The 15776-nt window shown below is 41.1% G+C and overlaps 2 protein-coding genes across 10 annotated transcripts in view; both read right to left on the bottom strand.

Moving 5' to 3' along the window:
* The window catches only part of st3gal3a (ST3 beta-galactoside alpha-2,3-sialyltransferase 3a), a 63318-nt gene extending 48132 nt beyond the window's left edge, over positions 1 to 15186 (bottom strand). Inside the window, exon 1 of one of the 2 annotated variants that reach the window (XM_083569843.1) lies at positions 15082 to 15186. The gene's annotated coding sequence lies outside the window, so the exon portion shown is untranslated. Of the gene's footprint in view, positions 1 to 9269; positions 9400 to 15081 lie in introns of those variants that run through there. The other variant, XM_083569844.1, reaches the window with a different exon arrangement.
* Positions 12940 to 15776, bottom strand: part of kdm4aa (lysine (K)-specific demethylase 4A-a) — a 38782-nt gene continuing 35945 nt past the window's right edge. For all 8 annotated transcript variants that reach the window (XM_083568317.1, XM_083568314.1, XM_083568315.1 and 5 more), the window contains one exon: positions 12940 to 15297. In XM_083568317.1, coding sequence (XP_083424443.1) covers positions 15160 to 15297 — 138 coding nt within the window. In that variant the 3' untranslated portion in view covers positions 12940 to 15159. The remainder of the gene's footprint in view (positions 15298 to 15776) is intronic.

The following is a 15776-nucleotide window of genomic DNA, read 5'->3' as shown; positions in this document are numbered from 1 at the left end:
CAGCCGGGAGACATAGTCTTTCCAGCGTGTCCTAGGTCTTCCCCGGGGTCTCCTCCCAGTGGGACGCGCCCGGAACACCTTCCCAGGAAGGCGTCCAGGAGGCATCCAGAACAGATGCCCGAGCCACCTCAGCTGACCCCTCTCGATGTGGAGGAGCAGCGGATCTACTCTGAGCTCCTCCCGAGTGACTAAGCTTCTCACCCTATCTCTAAGGGATCGCTCAGCCACCCTGCGGAGGAAGCACATTTCGGCCGCCTGTATCCGGGATCTTGTCCTTTCGGTCATGACCCAGAGCTCATGACCAAAGGTGAGAGTAGGAACGTAGATTGACCGGTAAATCGAAAGTTTCGCCTTGCGGCTCAGCTCCTTCTTCACCACGACAGACCGGTACATCGACCGCATTTTTTGCAGAAGCTGCACCGATTCGTCTGTCAATCTCCCGTTCCACCCTTCCCTCACTCGTGAACAAAACCCCAAGATACTTAAACTCCTCCACTTGCGGCAGGAACTCCCCACCAACCTGAAGTGGGCAAGCCACCCTTTTCCGACTGAGGACCATGGCCTCGGATTTGGAGGTGCTGATTCTCATCCCAGCCGCTTCACACTCGGCTGCAAACCGTCCCAGTGCATGCTGAAGGTCCTGGTCTGATGAAGCCAACACGACAACATCATCTGCAAAGAGCAAAGACGAAATCGTGTCGTCACCAAACCGGACACCCTCCGACCCCTGGCTGCGCCTAGAAATTCTGTCCATAAAAATTATGAACAGAACCGGTGACAAAGGGCAGCCCTGCCGGAGTCCAACATGCACCGGGAACAAGTCTGACTTACTGCCGGCAATGCGAACCAAGCTCCTGCTTCGGTCATACAGGGACCGGACAGCCCTTAGTAAAGGGCCCCCGACCCCATACTCCCGGAGCACCCTCCACAGGCCGCCGCGAGGGACACAGTCGAATGCCTTTTCCAAATCCACAAAGCACATGTGGACTGGTTGGGCAAACTCCCATGAACCCTCCAGCACCCTGTAGAGGGTATAGAGCTGGTCCAGTGTTCCACGGCCTGGACAAAAACCACATTGTTCCTCCTGAATCCGAGGTTCTACTATCGGCCGTATTCTCCTCTCCAGTACCCTGGCATAGACTTTCCCAGGTAGGCTGAGAAGTGTGATCCCCCTATAGTTGGAACACACCCTCCGGTCCCCCTTCTTAAAAAGAGGGACCACCACCCCGGTCTGCCATTCCAGAGGCACTGTCCCCGACCGCCACGCAATGCTGCAGAGGCGTGTCAGCCAAGACAGCCCCACAACATCCAGAGACTTGAGGTACTCAGGGCGGATCTCATCCACCCCCGGTGCCCTGCCACCGAGGAGTTTCTTTACTACCTCGGTGACTTCAGCTTGGGTGATGGACGAGTCCGCCTCTGAGCCCTCAGCCTCTGCTTCCTCAATGGAAGACATGACGGCGGGATTGAGGAGATCCTCGAAGTATTCCTTCCACCGTCCAACGACATCCCCAGTTGAGGTCAACAGCTCCCCACCTCTACTGTAAACAGCATTGGTGGGGCACTGCTTTCCCCTCCTGAGGCGCCAGACGGTTTGCCAGAATCTCTTCGAGGCCAGCCGATAGTCCTTCTCCATGGCCTCACCGAACTCCTCCCAGGCCCGAGTTTTTGCCTCGATAACCACCCGGGCTGCAGTTCGCTTGGCCTGCCGGTACCCGTCAGCTGCCTCAGGAGTCCCACAAGCCAACCAGGCCAGGTAGGACTCCTTCTTCAGCTTGACGGCATCCCTTACTTCCGGGGGTTCGGGGATTGCCGCCTCGACAGGCACCGGAGACCTTACTGCCACAGCTCCGAGCGGCCGCTTCGACAATGGAGGTGGAGAACATGGTCCACTCGGACTCAATATCTCCGGCCTCCCTCGGGATCTGGTCAAAGCTCCACCGGAGGTGGGAGTTGAAGATCTCTCTGACAGGAGGCTCGGCCAAACGTTCCCAGCAGACCCTCACAGTACGCTTGGGTCTGCCGAGTCTGTCCAGCTTCCTCCCCCGCCATCGGATCCAACTCACCACCAGGTGGTGATCAGTTGACAGCTCCGCCCCTCTCTTTACCCGAGTGTCCAAGACATACGGCCGCAGGTCAGATGAAACGACCACAAAGTCGATCATCGACCTACCGCCTAGTGTGTCCTGGTGCCACGTGTACTGATGGACACCCTTATGCTTGAACATGGTGTTCGTTATGGACAAACTGTAACTAGCACAGAAGTCCAATAACTGAACACCGCTCGGGTTCAGATCAGGGGGGCCGTTCCTCCCAATCACGCCCCTCCAGGTGTCACTGTCGCTGCCCACGTGTGCATTGAAGTCTCCTAGTAGAACGACGGAGTCCCCAGTCAGAGCACTGTCCAGCACCCCTCCCAGAGACCCCAAGAAGGCCGGGTACTCTATACTGCCGTTTGGCCCGTAGGCACACACGACAGTGAGAGACCTATCCCCGACCCGTAGGCGCAGGGAAACGACCCTCTCGTTCACCGGGGTAAACTCCAACACATGGCGGCTGAGCTGGGGGGCTATAAGCAAACCCACACCAGCCCAACGCCTTTCACCATGGGCAGCTCCAGAGTTGTAAAGAGTCCATCCTCTCTCGAGGAGTGTGGTTCCAGAGCCCAGGCCGTGTGTAGAGGTGATCCCGACTATCTCTAGTCGGAACCTCTCAACCTCACGCACAATCTCAGGCTCCTTCCCCGCCAGCGAGGTGACATTCCACGTCCCTAGAGCTAGCTTCCGTGTCCAGGGATCGGGTTGTCGAGGCCTCCACCTTCGACTGCTGCCCGATCCTCTTAGCACCGGCCCCTTACGGTCCCTCCTGCAGGTGGTGAGCCCACTGGAAGGCGGCCCCACGTCGCTCCTTCGGGCTGAGCCCGGCCGGACCCTGTGGGGGAAGGCCCGGCCACCAGGCGCTCGCATACGAGCCCCAACCCCGGGCCTGGCTCCAGGGTGGGGCCCCGGCTGCGCCATACCGGGCGACGTCACGGTCCCTGATGTAGTATCTCTCATAAGGGGTTTTGAACCGCTCTTAGTCTGACCCGTCGCCCAGGACCTGTTTGCCTTGGGAGACCCTACCAGGGGCATATAGCCCCGGACAACATAGCTCCTAGGGTCATTCGAGTACTCAAACCCCTCCACCACGTTAAGGTGGCAGTTCAAGGAGAGGAAAATTTCTTTTAAATTTAAATTATTGTAAATGTTTTAAATTAATAATGGTGGTTTAAATTACGTAAATCATCAGGACACCAAACGGAACCTTTGTGTTGTTTCCACACGGACATTTAATAAGGTGATACCGGAGAAACTGCACCTCTTCAAGTCAAGCCAAGAAGCTTTTATCATAATCATAACCGATTACATAATCAGAAATTATTTTTATTCAATGTGAATGTGGTTTATGTAAAGACATAGGTTTCTATACATATATTTATTATGTCTGTGAGGCAAATATTCACTGAGAACGCCACCCAGAGGGTTAATTGTGTGAATCATGGCGGATTTGGTGTTTGATTTGAGACTTAATAAATAAAACAAATGTTTACTGATTTAAAATATTTTTCAGTGGAGTTTATTTATTTATTTTATATCTAAGTAAAGAAAGGACGTCATGAATAAATGTATGTTGTGCTGAAGGTTTTATTTTCGCCTCTTTTATATTTAGTTATTTATGTATTTATATTTTTTATAAAAATGGTCAAACAGAAATGTGCACTGAATTGATAGCGTGTTAATTAAATTTAGTGCCGTTTAAAAGAATTTGCGTTTGAATTTTGACAGCCTAATTTATATATTAATACAAAACTAATTAAAAAAGTTACCTAATGAATGTTAGGTAACAACCACATAATGATGATGATCAGGTGATCAGGAATGTCTCTGTTCTCAGTCATGTTTACATCACTGACTCCCTCTGTCTCATCCACGTTAACTTAACTTCTTGCTGCTTTCTGCCCTGCTGAGTTTTAGCTTTGTAAACTAGTCTACATCTGTGGTGTGAGAACCAGGACATTATACACCAGTGGATTTAAAAAGACACGCAATTACAAGAAAATCAGTTGATTAGCTGAAATCGGCACACAGTAAAAAAAAAATAAATAAATATATATATATATATATATATATATATATATATATATATATATATATATATTGACATTTTACCAAATCAATGGATTAAAACTTAAGTTAATTAAAACAGATATTTGTGTAAAAATGAAATAAGTAACTGCAAAATAAATAGTGAAGTAAAGTACTGATACCAAAAAAATACAAGTAAGTACAGTAACGAAAGTATTTGTACTTCGTTACATCCCACCTCTGCTTTTGAAATCTAATAGTTTGTCTACTTTGTGACATTAAACTGTAAATCTATTTCTTAATTAAAGAGACCTGTTTAAAAGAATGCTTTATTTCTTTGTTGTTTTTGAAAGACTTGTTTGGCCTGAATTTAATATGAGTTAAATACTTAAGTACTTTAATTTACATACAGGTTTTAATAGTTTTACACAAGTAGGATTGTCAGGAAGTCCAGACAGAATTACATGGTGTTGAAGCATGGTAAAGAAGCCATGTTGGTTCCTTAGGCCCATTGACTACTTACACGAGAGGGAAGTGGTTGGGAAGTGGTAGCTCAGTAGTTAAGTTGTTGGTTTACCCACTACCAGCTCCCCACAAGGTCAGGGGTTCAAACCCTGGAATCACCAAAGTAAAATTTTTGTTTCTCTTTTGAAATGTAATAGTGTGTCTACTTTGTAACATTAAACTGTAAATCTATTTGTTAATTAAAGAGACCTGTTTGAAAGATTGCTTTATTTCTTTGTCCTTTTTGAAAGACTTGTTTGGCCTACTTTTAATATGAGTTACATGGTGTTGGTGTATGGAAAAGAAGCCATATTGGTTCATTAGGCAAATTTGACTGCTTGCATGAGTGTAAAGTGGTAGCTCAGTGGTTAAGGTGTTTGTTTACCAACTAGCAGCTCCCCACAAGGTTGGGGGTTCAAGCCCTGGAATCACCAAGGTAAAATGTTTGTTTTGTATTTCTCTTTTGGAATATTTTGTGTCTTGTGTATTTGCCCTACACTGTCTTTTGTTGTATTGCACTGTTTGCATCAGGTTGCTCATGATGCACTTTATGTGTTGAGGACACTCACTGGTCCTTAGCCCTGTGTTTCATGTGATGTAGCTTTATGTTGTTAAATGGAGCACCAGGGTTCTGGAGGAACGTTGTTTAATGTTACTGTGTACTGCGTCAGCTATATATGGTTAAAATGACTATAAAAGCTTCTTGACTTGACTTGACCTGTCAGATCTGGACGAGCCACTAATGCAGCCAAAATTGCAAGGATTTCCAGATATTACAATATTAGGAAAACCACGATGATTTTCTGCACACTGGTATGAAAGATTCAGCTGGTTGAAATACAGCACAGCCAGTGATGCAGTTTTCTGTAAATCCTGCAGGCACTTCCCTGAGTTAATTGAAGCAAAATGTACACAGGATAGATTTGAAGATTGGAAACATCTAAGTCAAGCATGTAAGAAGCATCAGGATAGCAAAGGACACCTGCATTCACAAACGAAACTAGCCGCTTACAGACAAAGTCTCCAGCCCGTCAGTCACTGAGAAAGCGAGGCAGCATTAAACATGGGAATTATTTTGGAATTGTTCCGTTTGCTTGACCAGCCACCTAAAAATGCAACGACGATGAGTTTAGATATTCAGAATGATTTACTAGAAATCATCACACCAAAATGACACCAGGCACGGATTATGCCATTATGGCAGATAAATGTAAGGATCTCTCAAAGAAAGAGAGATTGAAACTTGTTGCAGTTTGCATTCGATACTTGCATTGAGGACTTGTAAAAGAAAGGACCTTTGGATTTTGGGATACATGCGACATGACGGCTGATGCGATTTCAGAGAAAATACTTCATGTGTTTACGCCACTTGACCTGGACCCTGAGTTATGTGTGGGATTTTGTTTTGATGGTGCCTCTGTGATAGCATGTGCAAACATTAGGAGTGCAGACTATCCTTAAACATACTTTTCTTCACGCTGTGTATGTACACTGTTGTTCTCACCGCTTTAATCTCATTTTAAGCAGCATTGCAAAAGTACCCAGACACGTAATAACTTTTTTTAAAACATTGATTTCTGTTCATGGTTCCATGACTGGAAGTAGTCATCGTGCAGTATTTATGGACATTCAAAAAGAGTTGAATCCAGCTGCAGAGTTTGGAGTTGGAGCGGTCAGTGGACACAAGGTGGAACTCTAAATCAGGCTCGTTTCATCAAGATCCTGACACTACTTGATGCGATCTTAGAAACATTAGCTGAGTTTTCTAAAACCAGCAGTGGTCTAACGAAACTAGAAGCTGACTGTCCTGTTTTGTTTGTCAAATGCAAATAAAAAAGTTTCTGTTTCTTCCAGTAACATTTGGAAAATATTTTAAAATGGGCGCTTTTGCAACAAAAGGACTACAGTCACCAGCCGTATCTGTCACAGACTGCATTCATGTAACTGAGGAACTGAAATCCAATTGTTCAAAAACAGCGATCACGATTTTGAGAAAGTGTTTATAAATGGAAAAACATGACTCACACAAGAAGGATGGCGCCTCCACCCGAAAAAGAGAACCTAATTTTTTATTATCTGCTTCCTTAATCACAAGCTTTCTTGGGAAAAGTCACAGCATGAAAAGTGATGAAGATCTGAGGCATCTGTGGGATAAAGTCAGGGAGCTGAACAGGCATTTTCGTGATAACACCTATGGCTTCATGAGTGCTGCTGTTGTCTGTTTACCCGGTTCAAATACTTTAGGAGACAGAGACTCCCAAACAGTTGCAAGTAAACACTATAACATAGACATTGGTGATGCTGAGCTCACAGTGTTCATGCAGCAACTAAAACGGAAGGCAAATGCTGAACAGGACCTCCCATCACTTATGCAAGTGCTGGATAACAGTCCTGAGGACATCTTTCCAAATGTCAACAAAATGATAATGAGCACTTATTACTCTCCTGATGACATCATGTAGTGTTAAAAGACTGTTCTTCACAACAAACAGCATAAAAACATGTCTACAGTCCTCAATGCCTACTGTTCGTCTAATTCATTTGTCGCTGCTCTCTTTTGAACGTGAACTGACAGAGACACTTGTTAATGACGAGATCAAGCCCCGTCTTCCAAAACTAATATCGTAAGAGGAAATGTAAACGTACGTTCAACTTCTCATTGTTAATAGATTGTTTATTTATTTATTTTTTCCGTAATTTGGTGTGCAGCTTTTATACAATACTTTTAATAGTTTTGCCCACCCTGTTTTATGAAGGCCCACCCACTTAAAAATGTCTGGCCTTGCCCCTGCTGTGAGGTCGAAAGTTTACGGACATCCTAACATTGCACCTAAACCGCTGTCGCACAGAAAAGAACTTTGCTTCTCACAAGAACCAAAAGCATCAAACGTGTACCAGTATTTTTTAGTGGATTCTTGTACAAAGTAAGCGGCATGAACCCTGTGCAAACCCGCCCCAGAAAGTCTATTCAGTTTTCACTCCAAAGACCAAAACTTTGGAAACATAGAGGTAGCAAAATGTAATATGCAAAATGACAACGTATTTCTGAATTCAAATTTACATTCATTATTAATATAAGTTTGGTACCAAAAATAAAATGATATAATTTATATTTGCCATTTCCAACAGTGCTTGAGTAGCTTCCCGCAAACATATTGATGAGTCATTCATGAATGATACGATCATTTTAAATCGCAGTTGAAAACTCATTTATTCAGACAAGCTTTTAACGCGTAGCCCTGATTTAACTGCTATTTTATGTGCATTGTGTTTTTATTAAATTTTTATTTTAATTTATTTCTTAATTTTTATTTTTTTATTATTAATTTTTTACTTTTAATAAATTTTTAATGTCTATTTTTTGCTTTTCTGGAAAGCGCCTTGTGCTCCTTTTGGTGGGTGTAATGCGCTTTATAAATAAAATTTGATTGATTGATTAAGTCTTTTTACGTGTCGACTCTTCTAGTCCGAGTCATTCGTTCTTTCATTACATGACTCCCATTTAGTCCCATATACGATATATATTTAAATTTTTAACACAATGTGATATATTGTAAAACACACACACACACACACACACACACACACACACACACACACACACACACAGAGTATATATGCATAGCATATATGGGAGAATTGAGTAGTTTACATGTCAACTATTCTAGTCCGAGTCGTTCGTTCTTTCATCACGTGACTCCCATATACGCTATGCATATATATATATATATATATATATATATATATATATATATATATATATATATATATATATATATATATATATATATAACAAATAACATGTGAATGATCTTTTTGCTACATTTCCAGCTTTTTATAAACCATAAATCAATTTTGCAATGTATAAAGTGTTACAACTAGTATGTAATTTACATATTAAAACTTCTTGGAAATAGTAATTGTAAATTATATAATTTTATTTTCTTTTGCACCAAACTTTCAGCACATACGGTAAAGGAAAATGTAAATTTATATACAGAAAAACATTACCATTTTGAACATTGCATTGCCATTTAGCATATTTACATTTTAAATAGAATCTTGCTACCTGCTTCCATACAATACAAACTATCTGCTATTAACCATTAAACCCATTAACAACTGCGGTCATTCTCATCAACCCAAGTAACATTAACCCAAATAATACACTGTACTGCCGTCTGGATGATGTCGTAATGGTCCCTTCTGGTGTTCAGTAGATACCAACGTGAGCTACAGGCTGCCAAAGACGTTCTATTGGTCCAGAATGGTTTCTGTTTGACAAACCGACGCCACCAATAGAAGGAATCGAACTACCTGTAGACACTTACAGGATCTATACAGTTTTCCATTAAAACCAATACAACTCCCATTATAACCATAAAAAGTGTTGAGTGTCATATAAGCATGAAGGTTGATGCTTTGGGAACCTAAATTTTGCACATTGCTGAGGTGAGAGAGTTTGACAGCGATTAAAGGACTAACATTGCATTGTTTGCTTTAGATAAAATGAAAAAGGGATAGTATGCTACTGTTCCTTCTAGCACCAATATTAAATTTAGGTACGATGTGTATCAAGTCAAAATAAATCAACAGATTAATGAAATAATAATAATAATAATAATAATAATAATAACTTACTGCAGAATCTTCTGAACGCTCTCTGTCTCTTCATTGTAGATTTGTTAATACACACATTTGAGAGCAAAACCACCATAAAAACATGAATGTTCTGTCATGCCAGCGAATAGTGTGTTTTGAATGTAATTTGATTACTGTTATTTGAGCTGGTAGGAGTGTGTGAACTTTTCCTTTGTCTGCATTGCATTGTTCTGTTATTACTGCTTCAAGTGTTTTCTATTGTTTCCTAATATATTAATCCCTCCTAGAATTTTGCTTTCACTTTTTAAGACTACAGAACACCCCCTTATGCAATCACTATATTTTGTAATCCAGAAGTGCCCAAACCTTTTTCCGAAAAAGAACCAGAAAATAAATAAATGTTGCATTATGCCAAATGTTATATTCAATTTAAAGTTGCCCTGGTTCCTCTCGTTTATGATTTATGATCTCTTTTTTTCCTCTAATATGCTTCACTAATGCAGTTAAATTTGCATAGTTGTAGTTTAGTGAAACGTATAGTACAATGAGATATAATCCATTTTATTCCTACAATAGAGTTCAATGCCTACAGTTATTCAGTGACCTCAAATGAGAGACATGAAGCTGATCTTGTAAAAGTGTTTCCAAAAGGCAGTGTCATCAACCCAAAGAACACTTTGTGGATGTTGTTATAACGGTGCCTACTGGTGTCCAGTAGATACCAACATGTGAACTACAGGCTGCCGAAGATGTTCTATTGGTCCAGAATGGTTTATGTTAGACAAACCGATGCAAACCGATAGAAGGCATTAAATTCATAAAGATAAAGGTCACCACGGGGCAACATTGGCCCACAGGCCCTAGTTTGGGCATCTGGTGTAATTCATCTGTTTTTAACCCACCTAACCAGCCAACTTTGTGATTTAGCATGTGTGTTTTGTGTTTTAAACTTACCAAGATAATCATTTTGCAGAGTGTTATGTAGTATTTGTGTTGGGGTGATGATGGGGCTAAACTCTCAATCTTGGTCACAAGATTGAGGTGGATTTCAGCAACCCCAGTAGAGCTGGTGCAATGTACCACAAGACACCAGAACAGCTTCAGGGTTGTTGAGAGTGTAGTTAAAAGGTGCTGATATCTCAGGGCTTCCTCATACCTTGTGCTACCTTCAGCTGCTCCTGCTTCTGTTTTAGCAGGGTGTGTTGGAGCTCAGCTCGCTTTATGATTACACATACAGTTGGATGTCTAATCTAAAGCAAATCAGAAAGTGATAGAGTACATCTTGGAAAGGCCAGATATAGCTTTCTTGGCACCAATCCTTCAATGCATACTGTTGAACAGCAGTGGTGGACATTGAAGACGTAAATTTAATCCGTAGCTTTTTCTAATATCTGTACTTTACTGAAGTCTTTCTATGTGAGGAGACATTTTACCTGATCTTCACTACATTACAAAGTGAAATACTGCACTTTTTACTACATTTTGCTAAATTGGTCGTTCCTTTTTATTTATAAGTCGATAAAAACGTAACTGGTCAAACACACAAGTCCAATCTGTTTTAAACTCGTTTCGATTGGCGCTCGCTGGTATTTACTTATCACCAACATACAGTTCAGCATCAGTTCAACAGCAAGCAGAACATTTAAATGATGGAAGAAACTCCTCACTCTAACTTGCCACAGCACCCGGGGACTAATTTTTTTTGATCTCGTAATGTTTTATTAGATATCAGTGTTTAACTCATTAATATCACTCTACTAATAGAGCAGTGTGCCGAGAGTAACAAAGCTTTTTACATAAACGGAGTTGATTAAGCAACAGTCCTTTGACAAAAATGATGATAGGAACATTATAGCCATAATAAATCCCAGTACATAAATACTTAAGATTTGAAGGCAAATACTTTTGTACTTTTACTCAAATGAAAGTTTTACTGTATCTCTACTTTTACTCAACTACATGCTTTGTGTACGTTGTCCACCGCTGAAAAGACGTTCCTGCAGCTGGCAGCTTGATGATGATGATGTTGATGATGGTGTACGTAAAAGGTTCTAGCAGGTCAGTGACCTCAGTTTCATACTCATCAAGCCATTGAGTGAGTCTTTGTGCCGTGTGGGTGGGGAGGAGTCCTGCAGGAAGGGGATCGCTCTGTTCAGAACCGATATGTCGCATCAGAAGGAAGCCGATCAGTCAGAAGAATAGTATTCAGTATTTATTTGCAACGAGTGGACAAGTGAACCAGCAAAATTCCTTTACCCATTGACCTTTTTAATTCATTATTTAGTTATTATAAAGTTTCTTCCGAATCAATTTTTGTTTAAAAATCGAGTTTTGTTCCAAATCTGTTACAGTGGAACCCCGTTGTACGAGCATAATTCGTTCATGAAATTGCTCGTGTGTCCATTTGCTCGTATGTTCGAACAAATTTTTCCCATAGGAATGAATGTAAAAGTGATTTTATCCGTTCCGAGATCTCATTCGATCGCTTATTTCTGCACGTAAAAAGTATTTGTAGCCTATTTTTTAAAAACAAATACACAGCAAATGACCGTAATATAAACATAATTTAACACTTACTCGTGTGGTAGTGGTTGATTGCGAGTGTGAGACGCACCACGCTCATAACCTCCTCGGGTTCCATGGTAATTCTATTTACTTTCGTTTTCACAGCACCATCACTGATTTTATTGGGAGACATTTTTCAAGATTTCTAGTGAAATAAAAATATAAAACTAAAAAAAGTTACTGTGGGAGAGCGTATGAATACGGGAATGAGGAATGCCACAACAGGTCAGGTGCAAAGGCTTCACATCTACTTTTATTAGTTTTTTTTGTGTCGGTCTGCTTAGTGCCCCACGCAGCACGTCTCTGGCGCGCGCGCGCGCGCACACACACGCACACACACACACACACGGTCTCCTCCTTAAATGCACCCTCCGATCGCTGGAAATAGAAGAACAATCATTAGGTCACATTCACTTCAGGTGAGGCAATCCCCTGCCTATCTGCTCCCGGACCCGCCCTCCATTCACACAGCGCCGCTCGGCCACGCCCCCGCTGCCACAGTTACGTTTTTGCTGCACTGAACAGCGAGAGCGATTGAGTGATACGTCATCAACTAAGCGACTGATGCGACCCTCCACCGAAAACGGGGAACCGGCATCTTGAGTTTGCTCGTGCCTTCGAAATTTGCTCGTGAAACAGGGTAAAATTTTGCGAGTGAAGTTGCTCGTATTTCCGTTTGCTCGTACTATAGGTTGCTCGTACAACGGGGTTCCACTGTATCTTCTAAATCATTTGGAAAAGTAGCAGCATTTTAGTCAGTCTGATCAACAAGCAGCTAACATTAAACGCACAATGTTCGAGGAAAACTGTAACATGCACATAAATAATTTCAAATAGAATACATCAATATAAAAATGATTAAATTCACACACCAAACAGGATTTGGATGATTAAGTTTTGATGAACAATTCTACATTTAAATGTCTTCAACAGTCTCTAAAATCTTTTGTTCACACAAGCGAGTCTGTTTGAGATTTGGTTTAAACCAAGTGTTATTTAAAGATGCACTTTGCCAACCTGATGCCTACAGGTTTCCCCTAGCGGTTAGATACAGTAGACTAGTCCTTGTACAAAATTAATCAAATCAATCATCGGGTTGCAAATGGCTTTTAGGCACTTAAAATAAAGGCTCGTAGTAGAGGTGTGTAAGCCCACATTGTTTTACTGACACACACTGATGATCTTTACAAAAGACAGGCACAGACAATCTCAGAGCCTCAGGTCTCAGTGTGACTGAGGATTAAGCTTAAAGAAGCAAGCTGGGAAAATACACTGCCAGTTCATGAAGTCTTTAAATTAACTACATACAACACTATTTCTCACAGCATATAAACATTAAACACTTATTATAAAACAAAGCAATAAAATAGACTTCTTAATAATAAAAAACATTTGTAATCTTTTTTTTTTTTTTTTTTTTAAAGTGGTGATACATGTACGTCCCTTCCTGCTGAGTGAAAGGGACTTCAAAATCTGACAGCTGTTAACTACAGACACACACTGCACCCCACATCACAGGCTTGAACAGGCCTTCATGAGGGAGTGGATGTTTTAGAATCTTGGCTAAAAGAATCAATTTATTAGGAGTACAGCAAAGTGCAAAACTAGCTTTTATTTTTTAAAGCATGGGGATTAGGCATATTCTGATAGTCTGTATTATCATACAATATATAACGATAATAAATAGGCACCCTATTATCAAAGTGGAAAATTCAGATTATTTATAATTATTATTATTATTATTATAAGGTTGTGTCTTCCATTAGTGAAGAAGCTGCCTGGGTTGGCAGTATTGGCTGGGCAGCATTTGTGCTCATAAAAAATGTATTTAAATCAATATAAGGTCAAGATAAAGACAGCTGTGTTGCTTCATTTGATTAGCTGATTAAGCTGAAAACATCTGTCCACCAGACTATGAACAGACCTGACCCTTAAGGATCGGATCAGAATGTTTAAAGCTCAACTTGCTAGTACAATAACAGCATCCGGTTAATGGCCGATAATCAAAGAGAAGATATATTTGGCAGGTTGATGGTGCCAAACTACAAAACTAGCCATTTAGCCACCTTTTCTTTTACCCAAAAACGAGCTAGCTTGCTTGTAAAAAGCTTTTATGTAGCCATTATCCAGCTACATATTTAGGTATTCCAAGAACAGACTGTAGCTTAATTGCAAAAGAGCAACACGAGCTAGCTAGTTTGAGTTACGTATTTTTCCCTCCCCGACTGAAATCAGATGGCGCAATGAGACTGGCCAATAACACGTGTGGTAGTTAACGGACAATCGATTTCGGCCAGAAGAACAAAGTTAAAAAGTGTTGCAGGGGGATCGCTAGGACTTCCGTTGAAATCTTCAATGGTCAGCCCACAAAAACGTATTTTATTAATGCAATACATAGAAAGGATATTGTGCGTGGTGATGAAGGCTAGAGATTTACCATGATATGTGACCCTTAGTATCCTCTTATGAGTTACGATTAAGATTGCCAAAGCTCATTAACATAACACGCCTGATTGAACATCAGTGCAAAGCGGGTTTCGAGATGCTTCATATAAACAGGGCTGTGCAAAACGAGAAGGAAATCCGTGGCGTTGTGAAATAACCTCTCAGTTAAAATCAATTCCACATCCGTCCGCCCAGATGACAGCACTGTTAGAACTCAGGCAATTGTATTGCAAAGGCTACTTTCTGAAAGCACCATCTAATAAATAGACTATAATTTTTATATATATATATATATATATATATATATATATATATATATATATATATATATCACACACAAAACAAAAAGAACAAAAATTCATTATGCAAATAATCTACAATATTCAGGAATGCAGCTGTACAATTTTAACAGTGTGAAGAAAAAAAAAAAGAGGAGGTGTTCATGTTGATAAAATGGCAATGTTTCCTCCGTTCCATAAAAATATACAAGGGCAAGTATTAGCACCCTGAACTCGGAGGGAAATAAATTAATGCAAGCTGAACAACAGGAGGAAACAATGAGGAACTGTATAAAACTAGTAGAAACGCTAATGCTTTCTGGCCAAAGTGTATGCATAAGTGGCTCATTTTCCAGTAAGGATATAAAAACTACATGTCTCAATTTATGTGGCACAGGTATGTGTGTGTACTTTAAAAATGCCTTCCCTAACAAACAATTCAGAGATCAGAGTGATGGCATTGCTCGTAGAGCCATTAAAACCTTTTTTTTTTTTTTTTTTTTTTTTTTTTTTTTTTTAAAGCATGTATACAACGTCACACACAAAAAAAGAAACATTCTCACTTTGCAGTGTGAGAAGTGTGTGGGAGCTTTGCTTGATCAATGCTGGTGCTGTGAGGAGGAAGAAGATGATAATGCTGGTTACTCCATGATGGTTCGGTAGATGACTGGCTCGATGTAGTCGCCTCTGTATCTGGAGTTAATCACACGCTGCCGCTTGCTGTCCTGCAGCTTCTTCTCTCCGAAGATGCCATCGAAACGCATGTCCGAAGCCTTCGACTGAATGACGCACATAAGAGGGGGAAGAAAAAAATTTATTCATACAAACTATTCAGCTGTTTGTGTAAAACAGGATACACCCCCAAACTAGGACATCCGCTCTCAGATCTGTGGTAACAATAGTGTACGTCAGGATTCGGTCTTCACTTCCCCAGTTTGACAGGAGAAAGCAGAAAAATCATACCCCAGTTTATATAACGCTTTGTGAAAATCATTTATTCTTCAACAATTATGAATTCTAGCAAGCATCATCATTCATCATACGACTGTTCTTTACCCATATAACCTGATGGAATTGGTCACAACAAAGAATTTACACAGACATCCAGCTGGCTCGTGTTTAGAAAACTAAAGTTGCTGAACTAGTTCAGTTTGGTCTGCAGAAATACAATGCTGGCTCTGGCTTGAGACTGTGATGCAGGATTTAATGACCCAAGTTCAAGTTTTTGAAGAAGAAGGGAAAAAAAAGTCTCTCATGT

This window comes from Silurus aristotelis, assembly GCF_946808225.1.
Source record: "Silurus aristotelis genome assembly, chromosome: 2".
Lineage (NCBI taxonomy): Eukaryota > Metazoa > Chordata > Actinopteri > Siluriformes > Siluridae > Silurus > Silurus aristotelis.
This window is presented reverse-complemented; position numbering and strand designations above follow the sequence as displayed.